At 33.0% G+C, this 25,924-nt stretch overlaps 2 protein-coding genes across 2 annotated transcripts in view; one reads left to right on the top strand and one right to left on the bottom strand.

The window, feature by feature from the left end:
* Window positions 1-1,455: 1,455 nt before the first annotated feature.
* LOC114349395 (uncharacterized) lies at window positions 1,456-4,187 on the bottom strand. Its single transcript, XM_028299751.2, has 2 exons — window positions 3,911-4,187; window positions 1,456-1,919 (listed from the first exon to the last, which is right to left on the bottom strand). The coding sequence occupies exons 1-2, from the start codon at window positions 3,961-3,963 to the stop codon at window positions 1,529-1,531; spliced, it is 444 nt and encodes a 147-aa protein (XP_028155552.1). The 5' UTR covers window positions 3,964-4,187; the 3' UTR covers window positions 1,456-1,528.
* The window catches only part of LOC114349394 (dynein axonemal assembly factor 5), a 35,869-nt gene continuing 14,121 nt past the window's right edge, over window positions 4,177-25,924 (top strand). The window contains exons 1-3 of the mRNA XM_028299750.2: window positions 4,177-5,068; window positions 9,814-9,997; window positions 20,378-20,859. Coding sequence (XP_028155551.1) covers window positions 4,319-5,068; window positions 9,814-9,997; window positions 20,378-20,859 — 1,416 coding nt within the window. The 5' untranslated portion in view covers window positions 4,177-4,318. The remainder of the gene's footprint in view (window positions 5,069-9,813; window positions 9,998-20,377; window positions 20,860-25,924) is intronic.

Below are 25,924 nucleotides of genomic sequence, written 5' to 3'. Positions count from 1 at the left end.
GGTTCTTTTCGTAGTGGCACCATACAAAAGTGACTGAATATAAGGTGGCAGCGAATGTGTTAATAAACTGGAATAAAGGGTCCAATCTTCCCTAATAAGATGAACTGTGTAGCCTATATAACTCGTTTGACTGTGTTGAGCAGTGCAAGCATCTGTGGTAATTGCAACTGAAGTAGTCTTGGATAACAAAACTTCTAACTTTTCAGATTTTCGTCGAAATTTTTGGGGCAAAAATGAATTTGTAAATGTAAATTAACTGAGCATGACATGCTCAATGCCAGTAATTAGTGTTCGGAAAAAACTATTATCGTCAACCATTGAAATCAGTGGTTGTAAATCATTTACATCATATTTAAAATTAATTCAGTAATTTTTTGCTGTCACGGTACATACCTACTATGTACCTAAATTTGAAATTAAATTTATTTGGTGTTTTGACTTTAACATTGGAAATCAATTCCGAATTAAATAAATTTAATTTCAAACTTAAATTGTGGCTCATTCCTAAATAAAATAGTAAATTTATATAAAAATATCATCCTTTCATCAGAGAAGAAATCCATCGAGCCACAGAGTCACAAAATGAGCATACCATTCACCATGACAATGAGTAGTTAGTAAGGCAATTATTCCATAATGGCCCTGCCACAAGGAGACTATATAGAACCTGGCCTCAGGACCTATTTTAAAACTTAAACATAAATAGAATAAGATGAGACATCATTGGAAGTCTCTTTTTCATGCCCAAAAACATGGAACAAATTTACTTAATACTCTTTTAATGATGTAGATTGTAAATAAACAATTACATAAAAAAAATATAAATATCATTATATTTTCCTTGCTACGGTTTAAATATTAATTTACTGTATATGTTATTGGACAACCTATAGGTTTCCAAAAATTTGAAAGTAACATTCATAAATGTATACCGTTTTCAAAATGTAATAAATGAAATAAAGAGATATAAAAACATCCCATTGTAATAATAGCAATTTTCTAATTGTTATAACTGACGCACGTTTGGCTCACATAGTTTGGTCTATTTCCTATAATATGTGCAAAGAAACGGCGAGCCAATTTTGTGCCTCTCTCTTTTCAGCTTCTCCTCAGAGCCCTGTAAAACGCTTCATAGTTACTGATACTAATATCGATACCACTTGTAGAATACCGGTCCTATATCAACTGGTTGTAGATACAATACTCGCTCAGATTAGGATTGGTACGAAGTAATCAAAGTAACGATCTGCCTCTTCGTATAGTAATCTTTACTTCTGGTATTCGTAACTAACGAGTACTTTGTAATGAATAGATACTTTTTCAACATCTCTAGTTTTTACCATACAAATTGTTGCAATATCATCCCTGTCAGTACCAGCATGTTGCGTGTTCTATTGATGGGTTGTTTATTTCTACATGAGTCAATGAATTTTGATGTATATGAATAATAACAGCTTATTTATCATGTATTGATTATAAATATATTATTTACTGTAATTTACAACAGCTAAAAAATCTAACACTCAGGTTAACTTTCTGTTTTTTCTCTTTTTTCATTTTCAAGTTCAGCAAGCCTTTTGAGAATATCGGTTGTGTCTTTCCCATGTTCTTTATTGTATTTTAATGATTCTCTCAGCTGAAATTCCTCTAATCCTTCAATCCGGCTATACAAAGATCGAGACAGTTCTTCATCTATATCATTTTCTTCTCTTAGAATTGTGAAGTAAATTAAAAAAACTGAAATACTTGCTATAATCACATAAGGTTCATACCATAATCTAGATTCGTAATGTACTCCAGTTCTACTAGACTGTGCTTTGTAATGACTAGCTGGACTGGCAGAAAATTTAACAGGGCGATCATTTTGAAATTCTTGATTAAAAACTCTTGAACTGCAACTTATATTTCTTCTGACGATGCTAAAAATATAGATTATTAACCCTAGAGTACTAATATGATTTGAATATCCTTTAATACTAATACACTGTAAAATTTACGACATTAATTAAAACACATTTAAACAAAAAGAGTGTGTGTACTTTGTATGCACGTAAGAAGTTATAGGGTAAGGAAAGGTATATTGGGGATACAAGTAATTTGGTGATAATTTTTATTCAGATTACCACACAGTTCCCTATGCAAGCACATTCATGACAAAGCGCTAGTAAGTTGTTACCAGTGTAAGCAGGACAAACATACATTACGATTTCGCAATGCATGCACACGAGTTTATCAACAGACTGTTTTGACTGTTACGTTGTGTGACAGTCGACAGTGGAGCCATTTCTTATTGAATGTGAGAGACGGTTACATATTAATTGGAATGATTGCTGATGTCTTTATAAAACTTTATAAAACTATTCAATAAACTAATTATCAATAAAAAAAGCTGCATTGAATTCGTGATTTAGCCAAGGTAAGTTAAATTTCTTAAATTGCGGTTGTTTCACCAAATTTTCTAACCATTATCACCAATATACCTTACTGTGTCACCAACTTACCTAACATAAGTTTGTATGTTAATTTGACATTTACTATTATTATTCATTTTTTGTTAAATTAACTCTTCTAAACATTTACTTCAAATAATAAGTAACATAATAAAGCAAAACTTATTTCTTGCTTAGTTGTCAAATTCCTATATTATTAGTATTTTTCATTTTTACCACCAATATACATTTCCTTACCCTACTTCTATTTTTATGGTTTCAATGAAACAAATATATTTTAAACATTTTATTTTATTTAAATATTAAACTAATAAAAATACTAGATTTGTTGTAAAAGGTATATTTTAAAATACCCTAAATAAGGGTCACAATAAGACAAAACGTTTTCGGATTAAGAAATCCATCATCAGTGTTCTAAAAGCCAAAAAATAGCATGCCCGAGCCACCAAAATGTGTTGGGTAAAAACCCTTTAAATGTAAACCATTATGTTATGTTACATATTTATATAAAATTTAAATGATGTTCTAGATATGCCTAAATGTTACCCAGGGCAACACAGGACTTTTTCCACGTGGTTGGAATTTTTTTGGAGAAAACCTCACATACTTAATGGATTTCAATGGCCAACTGACAACTGAATTCAAAGGAATTCAGTTCAAGCTCAAGCTCTAAAGATAAAACCCATAGAGACCATTATAGGGGAACGACAGTTAGGATGGCTGGGCCACATCCATAAACTGAACGACACAAGAACAACGAAAAAAGTATATGAAGTCAGGGTACAAGGGAAAAATAAAGTAGGTCGCCCCAAGAATGAGATGGGAAGAACAAGTTAGGCAAGAAGCAGAGAAGAGAGGACTGCAATGGAGTATGGTAAACCAATCAGCTCAAAATAAAACCGCATGGAAAAGAAGTATCAAAGAAGCACCACGAGATTAAAATATGTGGTCAGAAAGATGGGTCAAATAAGTAATTTATATTCATTAAAATGGTTAAAATAAGTAATTTATAATTATTAAAATGTATTGAAATGTAGATATTGAACTAGTTGTAAACAGCCCAACGCCGAAAGGTACAAATGGGCTTAACTGATTAAATAAAATAAAATAAAATTAGCATATTCACACAATACATCTGAATTTCACTATAAAACAAGAAAAATACTCTATCCAGTCTGATTACCATTACTAACATTAACATTAAAGCCTTGTAACATTTAGGACAGGATACCTAATTCACACTTCCGCACCGCACAAAATTTAACTTACGTTTATACACCAATGTTTAATCTAGTACTAAAGAGCAAAGCTACTGTGGGACGTGGGACCCAAATTGTGCACAAGTTCACGGGATTTTCCGTTATTGGCAAATTTCACAGAAAATAATTCGGCGTCGTATATTTTATGAGTATTAGTATTCTAGGGTTAATATTGAAAAATATTAGTGAGATGAAACTTACTCGTTTGGTACTTTAACTGCCTTTAAAAATCTATTGAATATTAGTCTATACATAATTTATTTTAAGTTCAAATCAGTTTTAAAAAAATATTGATACTATTAGGTTATGTTCATCTTCTAATTTGTTTTATTCTGGCTCTGTGTAATAGACCTACTACAGCTGTAGCGAGCAATCTACGCTAGCTGTGGGCTGTGGTTGGTCGGTGGATGTCTAAAATTTAAAATTTTGCTACTTTGATCTGATGTTTTGGGTTGGGTAGTTGTAGTTGGGTTTGTTGGTGTAGAATAGAAGAAGAAACTAGTTGTCATGGCAGCCAATAAAAGTTTCAATTTTGTTTACAAATGTCTGATTTAAATTTTAATCATATAATTTTAACATCAAATTAAATATCAATTGATTTTCCACAACATGGAAAACATTGAAGGAATAAATAAAGAAGAAAAGATTTCTTCTATCAAAAAAATGTGTATAGGTTTACAAAGTGAAGACAGAAAAGTAAGAAAACAAACTTTGATTGATTTAGAAAAGTTTTTAAGTAGCAAAGAAAATGTATTCAGTAACCAGGAATTGCAAACTATATTTGTTGATATACATATACACGTTTTAAATGGCTTAAGAGATAAGGCCGAGGGTGTCCGTGAACAAACTATTCATTTTTTAAATGTTTTTCTAATAGATAAACTTCCAATAAATGACTATTACCTGACGTATGTAATTCCAATACTAGTGGAAAGATTAGGATCTGTGGAGATTATAGAGGAATCTGAAGAAATAAGGCTTCAGCTAGTTCAGTTTCTAAATGCCATAATCGTAAAGTACTCTAATACTGCCCAGCTTGTCCCCTTTTTAAATGATTCTATTATTATACTAGCAGAAAGTGTTAAGGATAAATACCCAGCTATAAAAGAACTTAGCTGCCGAACAATAATAAATCTTTCTATTGCATTACCTAGAGATTTCCACAAACAAGCCGAATCATTAGTAAAACCTGTGCTAACATGTTTTTCTCATCAGAGATATAAAGTCAGGATAGAAGCAATAAAATCTATTGGGGAAATTATTATGCATAGCAGTTATAAAGCTCTGGATGAAGCTGTAGGACCTCTTGCTGAGAAACTATTTGACCAGATTCCTATGGTAAGAAGAGCTGTTGGACAGGTAAGTAAAAGTACTAATAATATATTTTATAAAATCATTTTGTTTTTTTCATTCACCAGCATATCAGCGGAAGCAGGGGTGTCTACAATTGATTTCTGTCAAACTGAAATGTCCACTTACAGGTCTTAACACATCATACTGTAATCACATTACTTGCATCTTTCTCTACATCAGCATTTCCCAACCGGTGGATCGCGACCCACTAGTAGGTCGTGGGCAGATTGCAGGTGGGTCGCGTTGTGGCTCTTACAGTAACTGAATAACATACATATATATCATCATGGGTGGTGGATGGGTCGCAAATATGAAAAAACATCAGAAGGTGGGTCGCCAGACATAAAAGGTTGGAAACCACTGCTCTACATCATTGACCCTCCAGCAGATGGGTGAGGACTCACAGGGCTATCGACATACAATGTAATTTTATTTTTGCCTATCCCCTGGAGGGTTAAACTAACCCTTTTTAGTTGCTAAAAGCGGCTTGCTGTTCTGCCGTCCTCAATTAAAACGTGGTATCTGCAAAAAAAATTGAAAATTGAGTTTTTGCTACATGTGGATTCCTCTTAACCTTATTTATGCTTCTGCAATGCTTTATGCTTTATGCTTTATTTAATACCAAAATAAACAAATTGGAATATGCCTACGGTGACCATATGTACTTATTTAAGTAGGACAGTACTTATTTTTAAATATTGTCCTAATGTACTTTAAAACCTTTCTAAGGACACGCGAATGTACTTATTTTTTCTAAAAAATGAATATTTTTATCTTTTACTACTTTTAAACAAATTTATTTGTATACTGTTCCAGGTATTGCAGCTTTTGGGTCTTGATGGTTTCCAATATTTCCATTCTTTTGTTCACTCTTCTCCTGACTTCGTTGTTTGTTACAGGCTCGGTCCATGCTATCTTCAGGTACCTTCACCCACAGTTCAAATGCTTCCAACTTTTTAGTAGTCGACGTGTTAATTGACCATGCTTCTATCCCGTAAAGTAGAGTCGAGAAAATATAACACCTTGCCAGCCTAACTCTCAAGTCTTAATTATTTCAGTTCTCTTGCACAAACTACCTTTCTCATTTTATTGAAGTTGGTTCTTGCCTTCTCTGTTCGAACTTTGATTTATTTAGAGTAATCGTTTGTGTGATTAATTATTGTGCCAAGATAGTTGTAGTTTTCAACTTGTTCTAAAGTTTTACCTTTAATTGTCAGGCTTTTATCATTATTTTGGGTTTTTGATAGCCTCATAAATTTAGTTTTCTCGATGTTTACTGATAATTCATATTGTTCTCCATACTCAACTATCTTGTTCATTAGCTTTTGGAGATCTTGGAGGTTGTCCGCTATTATGGTAGTGTCGTCCGCATATCTAATGTTGTTAATTGGCGTTCCATTTAGGTACCTTTATTCCTGCTGTTTCTCCCTCAAGAACTTTTTTCATAATTTCTTCAGAATATGCATTTAATAGTAGTAGTGACAATACGCACCCCTGTCGCACTCCTCTTTTAATTTCGAACTCTTCTGATGTGTGTTCGTTAATGCGTATGTGTGCCTGCTGTTTATAATATAGATTTGTTATAATTCAAAGGTCATTGTATTGTAATTGTTTTGCTTTAAGGACGTCCATTAGCTCTTTGCGGCGGACTTTATCGAAAGCCTTGTTGTAATCTATGAAACGGACGTACATATCCTGGTTCACATCCAATCATCTCTGGATTAGTAGTGTAAATCCAAAGTTTGTTTCTTCAATATCCATAACAAGTGTTTGGTAAATGCGTTTATGAATGATCTTTAAAAACATTTTAAGTGTGTGAGACATCAGGATTATGGTGCGGTGGTCGCACACAAAACTTCACTGCGCAAGTGAAACATTTTTACACAAAATGTGTAACCTACCTAGAAAACTGGAGTACAAATTTTCATGAATTTAAACTGTTCAAAAGCATAGATCTAAAGCGGGCTCCACATTCTCGGCGAAGTTACTTCGCCAAAATTGACCGAAGTTCGAAGTACCCTCTCTACACACTCGTTCTACTTCGCGAGGAAGTGCGATACCGACAAAGAGCGCTGCGATACCGACAAAGATCCCTTTGACCAGACCAACAGAGAATGAAAGTAGAACGAAGTAAGGCAAAGTTACACAAGGTGGCCGTCTACACTCTCGTACTTGTTGAACCTCGATCGACTTCGACGGGAGTGTGGAGCTCGCATAAGAAGTGAAATAACATGAAACGATGGTTGTTATTCTCTCGAAGTTTTTAAATTGTATATCAAGGCAACCATGTTAAACGAAGATCAGCTCTTTGACGAACTGGGAATTTCGAAAGACGTGGCTACAAGTGAAAAAATTGCTGAGTGGAACAGAGAAGAAAAAAATAGTCAGGATCGATGGCTTCAAGTTTTTAAGTGTGTAGATCAATTCAAACTGAAAAACTTACAAATATTAAGCGAATTTATTTTTTGTCTTCCGGGTACTACGTAGTGCAGATATCGAGCATTTATTTTCTGTAATAAATAGTTATTATTGGACGTCGGAAAAGTTACAAATGTCCATATCCACTCTTAAGGCAGCGATGCTGGTGTACGCAAATTTTTATGAGACTTGTATGAAATGTTTCATTTACTTCAGTCGAAGCCGGAACTTCTTAAATTCATTTTAAGTTCAGAAAAATTAGAATGATGCAGAAAACCGGAAGAAGATTAGGCTATTCCAGGTCCCTCATCTAAAAACTCTTAATTACAGGCTTGTAACTTTTTAAAAGTTAATGTAATGTGTTATGTTTAGTTTAATTGATATAATTTTTTATGTCTAGCTACATAGTTTATTTATTTTAATGCCAAAAAGTTATATTTGTCCAATAACAAGATACATTTTGCGTTTTTAATCCATTTTTTTTGTACTTATTTTTCTTTAAAAAGATATGGTCACCGTATATGCCGTATGTGCTATAGAATTCTGAGAAAAAACTTTGAGAGCTGATTTCTCGGTTTTAAGTTGGCTGCACATACCGTGTTTTACTTGAGGATGGCAGTGTTGCTCCTTTATACATCTTGAGTGGAAGGGCTATTACATCTAAAATATGGAGTATAGATATTTGAACTGTAGGTACAGTCAGAAAGATGAAAGAATACCCATGAACGATCACATCAATCACTTATTTTGTATTTGCTGTCTTTTTCTATAAATAACAAACGTTTGTTGTAGAAAAAGGTAGCAAATATAAAATAAGTGATTGATGTGATCGTTCATGGGTATTCTTTCATTTTTCCGACTGTACATATTATAGAATGAATCTCATCTTAACATTTATAAAGATTTGATATTTATACTGGATGAGCTATGTTCTTCTTCTTAAATCAGGCTACACTCGTTAGTCTCTATCACTTGGTCGTAAGGCCTTTGTACCATATGGGCTATGTTGTATTGGTGTGGAAAAATTCAGCAAAAATGGTGAAACAGCAATCTCAGCTATATGAAAATAAGTGGAACAATAGATATTGTGTAGACAAAATACTACAGACTGATAAATTGGATATAGTGAACATCTTTTACAGTTTTTTTGTAGTATATTATTTGTCAATATTATGTTTGGATAATGTAATGTGTTTTCACCCAATTTTGAAAAAATGTGAAAACATTGAATTATCCACGTCCGGTGTGTGTCCGTAAACACAACTCCTTCATTATACCAAGTAGAATAACAAGTAAGGTGTAGAATGAAAGCCTATGACCCAAGGATGGTACTAAAGGTGAGAAATTTGACCTAGGATTTCCGGTTTTAGAAATGCAACCGGAAGCACTGTTTTAAAGTCACTAGAATAGTATAAGGGATATATTATTCAACTGCGACTTAGCAAGACAAGAAAAAAATATATAAATGATGAAATCGTTGCTGGTATGAGCACATTATGAAAATGTTAGAGTACAAAGAGTCCAATGCTCACAATCTTATTGAAGGTGTTTATTTATATAGCAGTTTGCAGGCAACCGGTTTCAGCATTCACAATATATATGCCTGCAAACTGCTATAAATAGACACCTTCAATAAGATTGTGAGCATTAGACTCTTTGTACCCTAACATTTAAAAAAATATATACTTGGTTTCATGACTGTCTGTGTATCCATCCGCTAATATAATTCCTCCGTTATTAATACAGATATAATGACAAATGAGGTGTCGAATGAAAGCTTATAACCCAAGAATGGTACTAAAGATGATAAATTTAACCTTGGACTTCTGGTTTTAAGAGTTGCAACCGGAAGTACCGTTTTAAAGTCACCAAAATAGTATAAGCGATATATTATTCGACATGCCTGAGCAAGATGAGAACAAATGTATACTTTTGGTTTTTATATCATTTCTGGTTAAAAAGTTCTAACCGGAATTGCCATAGTGTAGTCGCAGAAATAGTACATGTGACATATCAATCAAAGCGTATTGAAAAGTCGAGCTTGAATCTTTAGTTCCAGTTTTGAAGTCATTTCCGTTTAAACAGTTATGACCAAAAGTTCATTAAACATGGCCCAAAATGAGTCAAATCGTATATCAGTTGATGCAAAGTTGCACGAAGAGTTCAAATACTGACCTACCGTCCTACTGATTCTACTTTTGATCACTTTGGGTGAGAACCTAGAACTTACTAGGCCAATTACTAGTTTAACAAAAATGATTAGAATATAATATACCATTCTCAAATTTTATTGTAGTAAATGCAACTGATATTTAAATTGCATATGTTTTTAGGTTGCTGCTAAATGGCTGCTGGAATACAGAGATCGATATTCTTTTTTTCATAAAATATTACCATTATTGCTGACTGGTTTAAATGACGAAGTACTTGAAACTAGAATGGAAGCTGCTACATTGTGGGAAAAAGTTGGTCTTCAGTACCAAAATGAAAATGAAAAAGATTTTAAAGATGAACTAGGTAAAACATTTTAGATTAGATAAATTTTTCTGCTAATTCCGTGAAAAAATATGACATTGTTTAACATCCAATTCATTATACTTTATATCATCAAGCTAAATAATTATTTTTTTATTACATGTAACTTTTCATTATTTTAATAGTTTCTACATCCATCTACTATTGTGATAAACAGTGCTAAACTGTCGCCATAACATAAAATGAAGATGGAGCTTATAAACCTTCATTTACCCATTGCTTTTTTGAACTTTACTCTGCTTTTTTTAAATAAAGGTGACACCTTTAATAATAATAATAATCTTCCTTTTTCTGCCAAACTAACTGCTGAATTCATAATATGATGAGTAAGACACTAGATTGCTCATATCTTAATAGTGAAAATTTAATTAAAGCAGTATACAGTACAGTCTTTAATAGATATAGAAAGTCTTTAGCGGAAAGCGAGACAACTCTAAAAAGCACAATAACATCATCCACACAATGCAAGAGAAAGAACAACATTGTAAGACATACGCTGGACTTATGCATGGCTGCCGAACAATTTATTTTAAAAGGTTGGCGCCTGCATTTGAAGACAATAATGTAGATAGTGAGGAATTTCAACAGGTAATAATAGTTAACTTAAAAAATTTTCATTTGCAAAGTATAACTTTGCAAGTCAAAGGACAGAAAGATATTCTCAAAGCTCTGACTGAATATAATGAGGAAATAAGAAGAGCAAAAAGAAAATTGTGAAGGCATTGCCAGGATATAGAACAGACTACAGAAAAGTTACGGCAACATAAAGTTTTTTCCACAGCCCTCAGTCCAATAGGAGTCAGATGAATACACTCAGAATGGTGAAGGTAATCTGAAAGAAGTTCAGGGTGCATTTTCCTGAGTTTGAAACAGAACATACAGTGGTGAGCACGCTAATAACCGGCTCAAAAGAGCTTAAAAGATAGAAAACACAATACATTGCAGAACAAAAAAAGATGAAAATAGTAGAGGTGGAAATTATCGTTATAAACATATTAATTAACATTACATTACATAGTTTCCAACTGTCACAGTGACAGTTGTCATACTCCTCTGATATGTCTAAAGGTTGAAAACTATGTAATGTAATGTTATTTTAGACGTTTATAACGATAATTTCCACCTCCACTAGTTTCATTTCTCTTTTGTTTCGCAATGTATTGTTTTCCATCTTTTGAGCTGTTTTGCCGGTTATTAGCGTGCTCATCACTGTATACTAGACACATGGAAGTACACTGAACTGAACCAGAACATAGTTCTAGTGAAGACTGTTGTTACAAAAGAAGTGGTAGATCGGAGCAGAATCAACTGTGCAATAAACTCATTTCAACCACATAAATCATAAATTCTTCAGTAGGAAATGACATGTATAAAAAATTTTGTATTGCACTATAGGGTGGGTTAGTGCTGGTGTACATACCAAAAGTACAGGGACTTGAAAGGGTAACTTTTATAAGCAATACTGCTCAATGGTCACATTAGGGATGGTGTATTGGCTAAAAGTCGATACATAATGGACACTGTGCGTATAGGGTGGGATTCTCTATAGAATCGGCACTCCACTATCTCGTACAGAATATGCAGTACATTTTGGAAAAATAAGGAGTGGTGCTGGGTGCATTTCTCAATAAAGAGGAAGTATTCACGGGACACTGGTTATGGATGGACTAAGTTAGACTCAGAAACAATAGGATATAACTTTCACTGGGAAAATATACCAGGTCAATCACATGGCAAAATATATTTTGGGTAGACATACGATAATGGAGATAATGTACACTTCGCGTCAAAAAAAAACTGGTACAACTCTTATAACCGAAAATCAAGTTGTGTAAGTTGATCTTGTCAAATGTGTCATTCTAATTTCTAGGGCAACGTTGCCTATCATCTCAATTAAGTACTCATACATTGATTCGTGTTTTATTATAATTTATGAAAATATTTCAAATCAAAAATAATGATAGTTAATAAATCTAGACATAACTTTAAATTATTATGTTTAAATTAAAATCGAGAAGCGTGATTGGTTTCTCGTAAATTGTACTGTAAATACAAAGCTCTATTGAGTTGTGGGATACTAGAATAAACGCACGGGAAAAATAAAAAAAATGATTTGAAATTAATACAATATGAATAACTTTTACAGTGAACAAGTGTGGAATTTAAATATATGTATTACAATTCGAAACTGCTGAAATATTAATATTCTGTCATAACTCCATTATTATTAATCACTTCTTGTAATCTTCTGGGCACTGAGAAATAAATTTAGTTATAAATTTTCATCTTCGTCCAAGCTTTCCCAGGTTTCTTCAATGATGGTCAATTGGTAGTGATAAAAATAATACCTATCTAAAACCTTTATACATTTTTAAACTTCATTTTTTTGTATGTAGATTTAGTGCAATTCCGTTATCTGTTATGGCAACAATGAAGTGATTCACGAACTATTGTATACAGTCTGAACACAGGTTTACATTGGGAAAAAAAAGTGTACCAGTTTTTTATGACGGGAAGTGTACTACGGAATAGGGAACTTGCTAAATTTTTGAAGTTATGCTTCTTTAGGCGCGATTGAGAGTAAAATTTCATAATACTGCGCGCACACAGACAGTATGGCGTTTAGTTGCTGAATATTTCAAGTTATGTATAAATACAGTCGGAAAAATGAAAGAATACCCATGAACAAACATATAAAACACGCTGTATTTTCCTGTCACCGTGTCACAAAGAAAATTGCCCAGCCCAAGTATATGTAATAATAATTATTACGTACATGTACTTGTGCTGGCTAATTTTTTGTGTGACAGGAAAATACAGCGTGTTTTATATGTTCGTTCATGGGTATTCTTTCATTTTTCCTACTCTGTATATCAGTGCAAGAAAAGGTGTGAAAAGAATATACATATTATCTAGTGTTTTTAGTAAATATATTTATTATAATTTTTGTGTCTTTGGATTTGTCTTCCTTGGGCGTAAAATAATAAAATATCTATTTTTATATTTCGCTTGTCACCGTGATGTGTAATTGTGTATATCCGAAACGTCAACAACAAGCGCCTTCATAGCCTGGTTGGTAGAGCATTGGACCAGAGATCGAGAGATCGCGGGTTCAAATCCCGGACGATTCATATTCTTTTTTTTTATTATTTTTGGCATTGTTAAGTTTTGGTTAATTTTTGGTAATTATTGTTAATTTTTTGTATTGTAACTGTTCGTTGTTTTGTATTGTAAGTATATTTATTTCGTTGAAATTATATAATAGAAGTATAACTTCTTACATGCGTACAAAGTACACACACATTCTTTTTTTTTATTACATAATAATGTTCAGTTTGGTATAAAAATGAGATTTCAAAAATTACACGCTTCAAAAACTCATAATAACTTAGAAGTACAAATTTAAAGTCTTCTGTATTTTAAAATAGTTCAAACGGCCCGTGACGTCACATAGTTTAACTATATGGTTCCGTTTTTGGTTATATTTAGGTATATTCTTCTTCTTCTTCTTTAGTTTGTTGGCCTCCACCTACTTGGGTATTTGGTTAGCTCGTCGTCACGGAATAAAGGAAAAATATTTATATTCCAATGACTTTTGTCGTATGTCATTGTAATAATATATACCAGTTTGTTGAGATTTGAGTTTGATATCGTTATTGAAGGAAAGGAAAGAAGGTTTAGTATGGAAAATAAAACCATTTTGTAAAAGTACAAATTTTCTATTAATACTTCAAACGATCAAAAACACTTGTAACGTCACATAACTATATTTTCTACTGACGTCTATAATGTCTAATTTAAAATTATATACAATTTTGTTTACTTTGTTGGTGCAAAATGTAAACATATAACCGGATGACGTCACGATGCGTTTTGGGCTGGCTGGTATAATTTGAATTTTTAATCTTCTTTAGGGGCCAAACGAAAGACAAACAAAACTTTTTTATCTTTGATACATGCTTTAAATTTTGTTCTGTTGTGATTTATAACATTTTTTTTAATTTAAAATTTTATGCAAGTTCCCTATTGTTTTGTTACTTCTTAAAACACTGTCTTCATAATATGTAGTTTAATTTGGCTTTTAGTACTGAATATCATTTTGATTTTTGTAAAAAGACACCTGCCACGGAACATAACTTTGACATAACCGACCAGGCAAACCAAAAAATCAGCAAAATTTTCCGTCACTGATTGCAGCTTAAGCTTAAAAAACTGTCGTTTAATCATTATTGGCCCTGAATCTGAACCGCATTTACATGTAGGGTTATATTTTACCAAGAACGCCATTTTATTTTTTTGGTGTGTATGGGAGGTTAATGTAAGCTTAAGTTCAAGTTTGTGGGGTCGCCACTGTTGTCTCCCGGTCGCCATCTTGTAAAAAGGGGTGCAAAAGGTATTCGTGCTGTATCTCATAAACTAGCAACCTTACAGAAAATTTTATAAGACATTATTTGTAGCAAAGCAAATTATCTGCAAGTTTATTCTCATTACCGTTTATTGTAAAATGAAAAATTCTATATGTATTATGTTTATATGGGCTTAACCACAGTTGGTTATAATGACAATTACATTTTTACCTAAAAAGATTTGACGATTCGATTTCCATTCTGGATATCGTTTTCAAAAAAGATTAATAAAGTAAAGACAATGGCTCTTATGAATAAAAATGAGAATGTAGTTTATACTCCAAATGTTGGAGTATATATAGGAGGGCGGAGGGCGGGGTAATGACGTCACCTTAAGACATCATCATTTTTTGTGACTTAGTTTTGAGATGAAAGAAATATGTAACTATGCTAACGATCTAAGAACTAACTTTTTAACCTAAATTAATTTTCAAAAATTTTTCATTCGCCTTAATTAAGCGACAATAAACGCAACATCTTTTTGTGCAACGTGACGGCATTGACCCAGCCCTAGGGGGTAATGGCGTCACCTACTGAACTAAAATGATGGATATAAAACATGATCTGAGCAAATATCTTTATTGAAATTTTATTTGGAAACATAAAAAAGTAACAGGATAATGAAAGATAAATGAAAACAACCTAAGAACAACCTACTATTCTATTCACAGAAGTCACAAACATAGTTTTTAGCACTGTCTTTTCCACTGCATTGAGAATGAGCCCATTTTGAGCAAAGTGTACAGCGGTACCAAAGCTCAATGCCTCCAAACTCTCCACAAATTAAACATTTCTCCTCATCGGCTAATACAATGGGTAGGGAGACATCATCATTTGAATCATCATCACACAGTTTGTCATCATCAAAATCTTCTGACGATGTTTCATCAAAATCGAATTTTGGTCTGATAGTTTTCTTGATTCTCTTTGTTCTTTTATTCTTAAAAAGCTCGTCTTGAGATGTAAACTTTCTTCTGTTTTGTTTCAATGTTTTTGATTTTTTTTCAATATTTTTGTTGTTTTCTCAATCTGTAAAATTTCGTTTCACTGCTTTCGCTTTTTGCTTCAACTCTTTTTTTTTAGCATCTTGAAGGATATCTTTTATTGGTGTCGAAGTCAGGATAATAGAATGTTGCTTTCTATCCTAAACTTTTTGTTTAGGATCAGTCCTGTTAGTTGGCATTGGTGAAATCTCGAGATTGCTTTTTAAAAAATTTACTTTGCATGACGACGTCCCCGGTTGATTACGATTAATAATCTCGACAGTAGTAGCACCAACAGGATCGGGATCGACAGCAGTAGCACTAGCAGGACTGTCAGCTGGATTTTCATCAATAGGTGCCTCATTAGTAGCGGTATTATTGAGTTTTTCAGAATTTTCCTTCTTGTCCTCAACAATTATTTGCTCTATGATTGAATGAGCAGGCTTTGACTGAATTTATCTAGTTGAAACGGAAAAATTCCACATACTTTGAATCCAGCCACTGCCTTTTCAGGGGTAGCAATCCTCAAGTAAGCTTTGCTGAATATCGGAGCAATATCGTATTGGACGGAGCAATATCGTACTAAAGCTAGATTTTTCAGTTGATTACTGTTAGTGTGTAGAGAAACATACTGCGGTCGGTCAAGCGAAACGTAGAACAGGGGTTACGGAGAGGGTATCAAAGTTGCTTTCCTACGAAGATAATTATTTCCATTTACTAAGGCTGAAAATCAGTACACACATTCTAAATTAAATATAAATAAAAGTTATTATAGTCGGTCAGCTGTATGACTGGACAGAGCCGGTCGGTCGGCCCCAATAGTCGATTGAGAAAATGAAGCATTTTGGCTCTCAATTTTTTCGTCCAGCATGGATTTACTTGAAATGTTTACAGAAGGTAGGGAATAGTCCAAGGATCATTTTCTATATCATGCCGCTGTCATACACTAAAACCTTGGGGTGGTTTCCACCCCATCTCGGGGGTGGGAATTTTTTATTACATTTTAACCATTATAATTCGATGGAAAAAGTGATTCTAAGAAAAAAATGTTTTTTACATTTTCTTCGTAAATATTTTTCGAGTTATTCGCGCTTGAAAATAACAGTTTTTCGACGAAAAAATCGACTTTTTTGAGAATACTTCGAAAAATATGCATTTAATCAAAAAGACTGTAGATATCAAAATTATATCTTTCAGTAACACAAACCAAATTATTTTCCAATAATATCTTTAAGACCAATACAAACCGAGATACGGCATGTTAAAGGTTAGCTTTTTTCGTCAAATGCATAATTTTAAATATTCAAAGCCAAATAATGGGAAAAATTTGCATTTTTCGAGGAAAACTTAAATAATCTCTTTTCAAGTATACAATTAGACCTTTCAAAAAAAATAATAAAATGTTTCTAGCATGAAAATTAAGCGACTTATAATCAACAAAATGTCTGTACCTGCTTTTCTTTACGAAAAAATCAGTGAAAACCCCCTAACTACCTTCCTAATTCAAAATTGGTCTTCACCTTTCTGTAGTTCCTTTTATATTTATATTATCAATACACTCAAGGAGTTTGACCTATTTAAAATGCCTAATTTTGGAAAAATATTATATCTCACTGTGTACTGATTTTCAGCCTTAGTAAATGGATCTAATTACCTTCGTAGGAAATCAACTTTGATACCCTCTCAGTAATCAGACCCCTCAAAAATGATTTTGTAGAATTTTTAAAGAGCTATAAGACTGTGCAAATTAAATTCCGTAAGATGCCTTAGTTTTTAATTGGGGCAGGTTTAAAGGGCTCGAATAAGGGGGTGTTTGCTGGTAAATAGAGGTTTTAAACAGCTATATCTGGCTAACTATTCACTGTAATGAAAATATATGATTTAGTCATTAAAAAAGCTACAATTTAGTAGTTTATAATTTTTTTCATATCTTCAGTATTTTCGGAGATATTTTGAAGTAAAAGGTGAAAAATACCCAATTTGCAAAAAATCAGTTCCAATTCCAACTCCAATTTTTCCAAAATTGGGCATTTTAAATAGGTCAGACTCCTTGCGTGTATTGATAATATAAATATAAAAGGAACTACAGAAAGGTGAAGACCAATTTTGAATTAGGAAGGTAGTTAGGGGGTTGGTTTCACTGGTTTTTTCGTAGAGAAAAGAAGATACCGACATTTTTTTGTAAGTCGCTTAATTTTCATGCTAGAAACTTTTTATTATATTTTTTTTTTGAAAAATCTAATTGTATACTTGAAAAAAGATTATTTAAGTTTTCCTCGAAAAATGCAAATTTTTCCCATTATTTGTCTTTGAATATTTCAAATTATGCATTTGACGAAAAAAGCTAACCTTTAACGCTTTAACATGCCGTATCTCGGTTTGTATTGGTCTTAAAGATATTATAGGAAAATAATTTGGTTTGTGTTACTAAAAGATACAATTTCGATATCTACAGTTTTTTTTTATTAAATGCATATTTTTCGAGGTATTCTCAAAAAACCCTCTAAAAAAGTCGATTTTTTCATCGAAAAACTGTTATTTTCAAGCGCGAATTACTCGAAAAATATTAGTTTTACGAAGAAAATTACATGGTTAAATCGAATCACATGGAATTACATGGTTAAAATGTAATAAATTCCCACCCCCGAGATGGGGTGGCAACCACCCCCAAGGTTTTAGCGTATGATAGCGGCATGATATATAAAATGATCCTTGGACCATTCCCTACCTTCTGTGAAAATTTCAAGCAAATCCATGCTGCACGAAAAAATTGCGAGCCAAAATGCTTCATTTCCTCAATCGACTATTGGGGCCGACCGAGCGGCTCTGTCCCGTCATACGTCCCGCTGACCGACTATAATAACTCTTATTTATATTTAATTTAGAATGTGTGTACTGATTTTCAGCCTTAGTAAAGGGAAATAATTACCTTCGTAGGAAAGCAACTTTGATACCCTTTCAGTAACCCCTGTTCTACGTTTCGCTTGACCGACCGCAGTATGTTTCTCTACACACTCACAGTAATCAACTGTGAAAAATCTAGCTGTAGTAAATTCAAATAGATTTTTCAGCGCTACCTCTTGGTCTATATGGAGTGATTTTTTGATGAAAATTTGTTTTCATGAAATTATCGCAATCCTTATTGGACGCATTCTTAAGAGGCCCGTAGAAAGATACATCTAAGGGCTGAAGTCTGTGCGAGGAATGGGGTGGAAGCGACACAACGTGAATGTGGTTTGAACAGCAAAAGTCATAACATGACAAAGAAATATGGCTTCCATGATTATCCATTAACAGAAGGACAGGGTCCTCTTCACTTGACTTAGTAGTTCTTTGGAAATATTTCAGCCAATCTAAAAATAAATCTTCGTTGGACCACCTATTGTGTGAACATCTATAAATGGCTCCAGGAGGCCCTCCTCGCTGCAACAAAGGCGACATTAGTTTTCTTGGATATATAAACATTGGGGGCGTATATATTCCTGAAGCGCTCATGCATGGCACACACTACAGTGATATTTTTGCCTCTCTCCCAACTCGTAACTCCTCCCACTTGCTTCTGTCCTCGTGGTGCGAGAATTCTTCCCGGTTTTTGTACTGTGGAAATTCCAGTTTTGTCCATATTATGGATGCGGTTCGGTAGAAAGTTATACTTTGTCATCACAGTATCTAAATTTTTGTAGAAAAAATCAACTTCGTCTGTGTTAAATGCTTTGACCCTGTTCAAGCTGGTGGCTTCCGGTTTTCTTAAACTAATTTATCCCGGCGTTTTTTATAAACGCATTTAACCAATCTATCCAGGTTAACTTGGTCTCTTTGCTGAATTGTGTTTTATTTCATGTTTTTCAGCCAAATCGAAAGCCAGTCGCCTTAGTTCGTTTGTAGTGATGCCATAAAATAATTTTGATAAGCTGATCACATGTTCTGCTAACTTTTGTTGTTGCTCTGCAGAAAAGACGCATTTCCGACCCAATCTCGGCTTAGTAACATTGTTTGCCTTTAGCCTATCCCTTAATGTTGATCGGGGTATGCCAAACATTGTAGCTGCTTTTTTTTTGTGAGACACCTTTTTGATTAACTGCTTCAATAGCATTTTTGAGGTTTTCCTCCTTCCACATAGCCTGTTCTGTTGTTCTTTTTCGTGATCGTACCATCCGAAAATAAAAAAAAATGCGTTGACAACCTATCATTTCAATAAGAAAATACGGGGCAATGCCGTCATGGCGGCATTATTTCGAAGTAAAGTGACGGAATTACCCCTCGGAACAACATGGCGGATATATCACTACACACAATAACCAAACATTTAAAAGCAATCTCACCGAAAAGTATCTTAGGTATCATATTATTTAAAGCACATATTCAATAAACCAGTTAAGTTATAAACCAGTTATAAATACGGCAAAAATAAGTAGAAATAAGAAACAATAACGGTTTTACTGATATTCGCATGAACTAACCTTGACGACGACAGTAGCTGTACTGGTCAAAGCGCGCTCAATCGGAAGCTATGTCTCAGCGTTAGTCAGGTGCGTGCGGTACAAATTTTTTGTGAAAAATACTTATATGACGGCATTACCCCGTCCTCCCCTACTTCATCTACTCTTATGTACCGTGAGTAGAAACTCATCACATCACAATATTTTTATACATATGAAATAGAGTATAAACTTTATGCTCATACTCATGAGAACATAATCGTGAGTTTATACTCCGTTTTTATTCATACCACTCATTATGTTGAAAATATAATATATAACCGCCACATGTTGGCAGTTATAATTTTTTACTGTTAGTTTTGAGAACATAGAGATAGACCATATGCACTTCTTTTGATCCCTCTTGTACGTGAGAAATGGTGGTAAAATTTATGTTGAATATTTATCTAATAGCCTACACAATAAACAAACCGGAAATATAAGGAACAATCGGACATTATCATGTTATACAAAATTAAATTAATTTATTTTTAGATTACATGACTCAGCTGCCGAAATACTATCCAGAAAACATAGAACGTCCAAATATAGGATGTAGGGGTTTAGTCAAGCGAAACATATCTAAAATAGCACCTGCAATAGCCAGAGAACTTATGAGTTGGCAGGAAGATGTGAGACTTCGCTGTGCTCAGTTATTGTGTTCCATAGCCTTGCATGCCGAAGAGGGCATAACACAAAATCTACAAGAATTGTTATTATCTATGTATTCAGCAGCTAGAGATGATGACTCCAGAGTAGTTACCAACATAGAACGCGCCAGTGAAATCATTGGATGTTTTGTGAAATGTAATATATGGTCACCGCTTGTATTACCCATCGCTGAAGAAGGACCGCATTATGGTCATTTGACAGTTTTGCAAGGATTAGTAAAAGGAGCTCCTCAAGAATACATACATCCTTACATTGAAAATATTTGTAAAGTTTTAGCTGAAGATTCGATTTGCTGTAGCAGAAAGGTAGGTTACTGAAAGTTTTTTGAACTACATACATATGAGTAATTCTTGTCTTATCCCTGCTATAGTTTTATTCTACATAATTACATTACAGAAATACACAACTTTTTCTATTTAAGGTGTTTAATAATGATTTTTCTGTTCATTTTTTAAGTTAAACTTCTTTAAGCACGAGGGTGAATTTTTACATTCCCTGGCGCATGCGCACACCGACAGTATGGTATTAGTCGCTACATATTTTAAGTTATGTAGCGCAAATAAGGTGTGCGTGAAAAGAATATATTATTAGTGTTTTTAGTAAATATATTTATTATAATTTTTATGTCTGTGGATTTGTCTTCCTCCTTATAAGTATTATTGAAAATGTTTATTTTCAATTAATGTATCTGTCACCGTGATTGTAATTATGTCCGAGAAATGATCGACTGAATACAAAAGCGGTGGTAGCTGATCGGTAGAGCATTCGCCTAGGGATCGAGAGGTCCCCTGTTCGAATCCTGACAAAGTCATATCCTTTTTTTTTATTTTTGGTATTCTTTTTGTTCTTTCTAAAATTAGTTTAATATTTAAATACAATACAAAAAAACTGTTTAAAGTAGATAGGTATATTGATTTCGTTGAAATCATAATATGAAGTTAGATTATATTATAATAGAAGTTTAACTTCTTACGTGCGTACAAAGTACACACACTCTTTTTTTTTCAAGCGCATATTTCAAAAAATGTTTAATATCTTGACACTTTCAAAATATCTAGCAAATAAAATTATGTAGACAGACTGTTGTTCAATTTATATTCAGATATAATATTTAAAGAAGCGCTGCATAAAGGACCCCGTTTAGGTCAATTGACGCCCTAGGCAATTCTCTAGTAGCCGCCCTTCAAACATGTACCATTTTTGCGAAAAAAAAATTGCAGAAAATTTTATTTAAATAATTATACATTATAAATGGATTTAAACTACGATGTTTGTATACCTATAACAGAAAACATTGTCGAACATCAGATACTACTTTTCAAAAAAAGAATTTTCAAAAAAAAATTTTTCTTGACAAAATCGACAATTTGTTAACACGTTCTTGCGTCATACTTGATGGGAAATTATTTTTAATTCTTGACATTTTCGAAAATTACCTTTCAGCGGACACGTTGGCAACTGGGATGCACAAATGAATGTGCAAAGCAATGTCAAAATTAGGGAAAATATCTTTCAATCCACTTAGTGCAGTCACTGAAGGTTTTCACCTCCGATTTCGTTGAACCTCCATCGATTTTCATGAAAATTGGTGAGTAGTTAGAGGATGTCTCAAGGAACAAATATGACATGATGCCAACTTGCGATTTTACCGTGGTTGTTAATGCCACCCCTTCTCGGGGGTGAAAATTATTTTTTTTAATAATACCATAAATCGATAGAGACAAATTCTAAGCAGAATTTGTTATATGTATAAAGTTTTTAATATAAATCAATACTTTTTGAGTTATTAAAGATCCAAAATTTTATTTTTTCGTAAAAAAATGCATGTTTTAAAGCTGTTTTCCACGTATAACTCAAAAACTATAAGCTTTCACAAAAAAGTTATTATTACCAAAATTGAAGATAATAAAAAGCTGAATACACTCCTCACTTAAAGAACTAAACTAATGTTAATTCAATGTGAGTTATGGGTAACCGAATGTATATTTTTTTCGACGAGTACTTAAATAAACCTGCTAGCACTTGTCAAAGTATGTACTTCGAAGTACCTATCAAATGAGTTCCAGTAGAAGTTAATAACATCACAATTAAGCAAGTTATGATGAAAATAAGAGAACCCTTTTAAAGAGAACCAATTAAAATTTATAGTAATGCTTAGAATAATTTCTTTGTATTAGCATAATTATAAGTAATGACTTCAACAATTTTGACCGGTTTAGAATGCATATATTAAAAATCAGAATTTTTAAAATTATCGTAATTTTCATTTTCTTTTGATAATAACTCCAAAAACACTCAATATACGTAAAAAGTGATGTATATGTATAACCAAATTTTAGTTTTTTCTGTATCAAATATTTTACCGTTTTACTATTTCTGTAAGGTAAAAAAAACCGAGATAGAAACGTTTAAAGCTTAAATTTTGCTGCGAGAACCATGTAACTATGGCCATTTAACCTTTCATTTAAAAAAAAATAAGGGGTTTAAAAGATTAAATTTAACGTGGTTTAATAGCCATTAAAATTAACTTTCAAACAGTTTTTAGAAAAACCTGATATTTTAAAAATTAACAGAGTTATTTAAAAAAAAACAATAAATTTTTTGGAATAAATTTTAATGCTATCAACTTGTTCGGTAGATATTTCTAAGTACTTTGACAAATGTTTAATAAGGTTATGTTATAAAATGCATAATTTTCCCGTTATTTAAGCTTGAATACTTAGATTTGGGTATTCGCCGAAAAATATATACATTCAATTACATATAACTCACTTTAAGTTAACATTAAAAGATTTTTCCAGTAAGGAGTTTATTTCATTTTTTATTAGCTTTAATTTTGGCAATAATAACTTGTAAAATCTTATAGTTTTGGAGTTATTTATGAAAAAGCGGATAAAAATGCATTTTTCTCACTAAAAATTAAAATCTTTGATCTGTAATATCTCAAAAAGTTTTGATTTATTTTAATAACTTTATGTAACAAATTTTGCTTAGAATTTGTCCCTCTATCGAATTCTGGGGATATTTTTAATAAAATAATTTTCACCCCTGAGAGGGGGTGGCATCCACCCCCGCGCAAGTTGACACCATGTCACCTTTGTTCCTTGAGATATCCTCTAACCACTCACCAATTTTCATGCAAATCGATGGAGGTTCAACGAAATCGGAGGTAATAGCTCATATCTACCTTCAGTGACTGCACTAACTCTTCTTTAAATATTAAGATATGTCAATTATTGGTGATTTTATTATTGTATCCAAATGACCCTTTACGTGAATCATCATCATTTATGAATGATGTATCTTGGTCGTCTTTATTTTGTATCAGATTTTCAGCTTCTTTAATAATTTCTTCATTGCTTAATTTTGGCAAATCTGTTAATAACACGAAAACGTTGATAAATAAGTCGATAAGATTCTAGACGTCTATTCAGGTCTCTTATCAGAGTGTCGATTATAATATAGAATGTGTGGATTTTCATCTCATCACTAGCTGAAAAGTTTAGTTCATCATCGGCCCCCTCGTCCTCTTCAAATTGAATTTTGTTTTCTCTTTCTTATTTCTTAATATCTTTTATTTGGGCACAATTTTTTGACTTCCTTGTGGTAAAATGATTTGAAAGAGCTTCATCCTCTTTAATAACAGAAGCCAGATCCATAATTTTTATATAGAAATATTTTTTGTACAGTATTTTTGCCGCCCTCTCATAATGTGCCGCCCTAGGCAACTGCCTATATTGCCTAATGGATAAAGCAGCCCTGTGCATAATTTAGAATGGAGCGTGAAAGTTAATGGAATTCTGATAAATACAATCATATATGCAGATGATACAGTTATTTTAAGTGATGACATAAATGGATTACAATGCCTTTTAAATGTCATTGACACAGTGGGAAGAGAGAACATAAACTGTTCAAAAACAAAATACATGGTGTTTAGCCTTTTGGCACATCAATATTCGCGGTTATATGTTGATGTTCATATAATTCAAACAGTACTCAGTTTTAAATATCTTGGTTGCCATATTACTGAACAACTAGATCCAGATTAAGAGATAAAATGTAGAATCGAGATAGCCCGCATGATTTCTAAAATGAGGTCATTTTTCTGTAATGATGACTTGCAACTTCAACTTTGAAAGCGCATGATTAAGGTCCGGTTTCATCAACAACAAATAAATCAATGAATAGTTATTCGTCGAATAAAATTTATTAGACGTTTATATTTATATTTTGTTTCAATATAATTTTGATAATTTAAAGTGAAACTGACGAATTTACTTTCTTATAAATATTTACAGCGAGATTAACTTGCCAATTTAGCCGAAGAGTAAATTTTTTTTGATAAATAAATAAAATAAGTCTTATTTGACGTTAGTAAAATGGAGAAATGTCAGTTTATTGGTCGAATAATTTTATTCATAGAATAAAGTACTATTTATCGTTGGTGAAACCGGCCATAAATGTTACATTAGGTCTGTTCCAACCAACAGTCAAACTAGTCAGAAATCGTCAGCAAACAGTTGGTCAGTGCAAGAACATACTACAGTCATCAGTGCTATCTCCTCTACTCGCGCTGGTCAACTATTCTCTGATAGTTTCTAACTGGTTTGACCGCTAGTTGTAACAAACCTATTAGGTCAGTCCTCTTATACGGTGTCGAAGCATGGACATTAAAAATATCCATCATTAATCGTTTGGAGGCCTTTGAAATGTGGCTGCACAGACGTACACTACAAATACCATGGACGGCTATGCTGACAAATGTAGCAGTCCTTAAGAGAGGAAATGCTGCTCGCGAGTTGCTTGATAACATCAAAGGTAGAAAGATGGCCTATTTTGGACACATGGTAAGGGAAACCCGATATAATATTCGTCAACTTATTATGATGGGTAAAATCGAAGGACGCAAAGGAATTGGTAGAAAACAGGCCACCTGTGTCTAAGCTGATATATAAATTCGGCTATATTTTGACATATTTTTGGCAATTATATAATTATGAAACGAATGGAGTTAACGAGTTTATGACAATAATGTTACCCCCAAGGGCTCAGGGCGACAACAAGGAGGAAGCTACAGCTACATGAGGAGAGGAATGTCAAACGTTTAAAACAAATAGAAAAGGATACGCGAGTGAATAATTCAGTTAAAATATTATGACATATCTCACAAGGGGAAAGAAACAAAAAAACAAAATTGTATGCAGAGGGAAGGCACGACAAAGCAATAACTAATATATCCACAGGAGGAAGCTACAACTACATGAGGAGAGGAATGCCAAACGTTTAAAACAAATAGAAAAGGATACGAGAGTGAATAATCTAGATAAAATGTTATGGCATATCTCGCAACAAGGGGAAAACAAAAAA

Source organism: Diabrotica virgifera, chromosome 1 (genome assembly GCF_917563875.1).
Source record: "Diabrotica virgifera virgifera chromosome 1, PGI_DIABVI_V3a".
Taxonomy (NCBI): domain Eukaryota; kingdom Metazoa; phylum Arthropoda; class Insecta; order Coleoptera; family Chrysomelidae; genus Diabrotica; species Diabrotica virgifera.
This window is presented reverse-complemented; position numbering and strand designations above follow the sequence as displayed.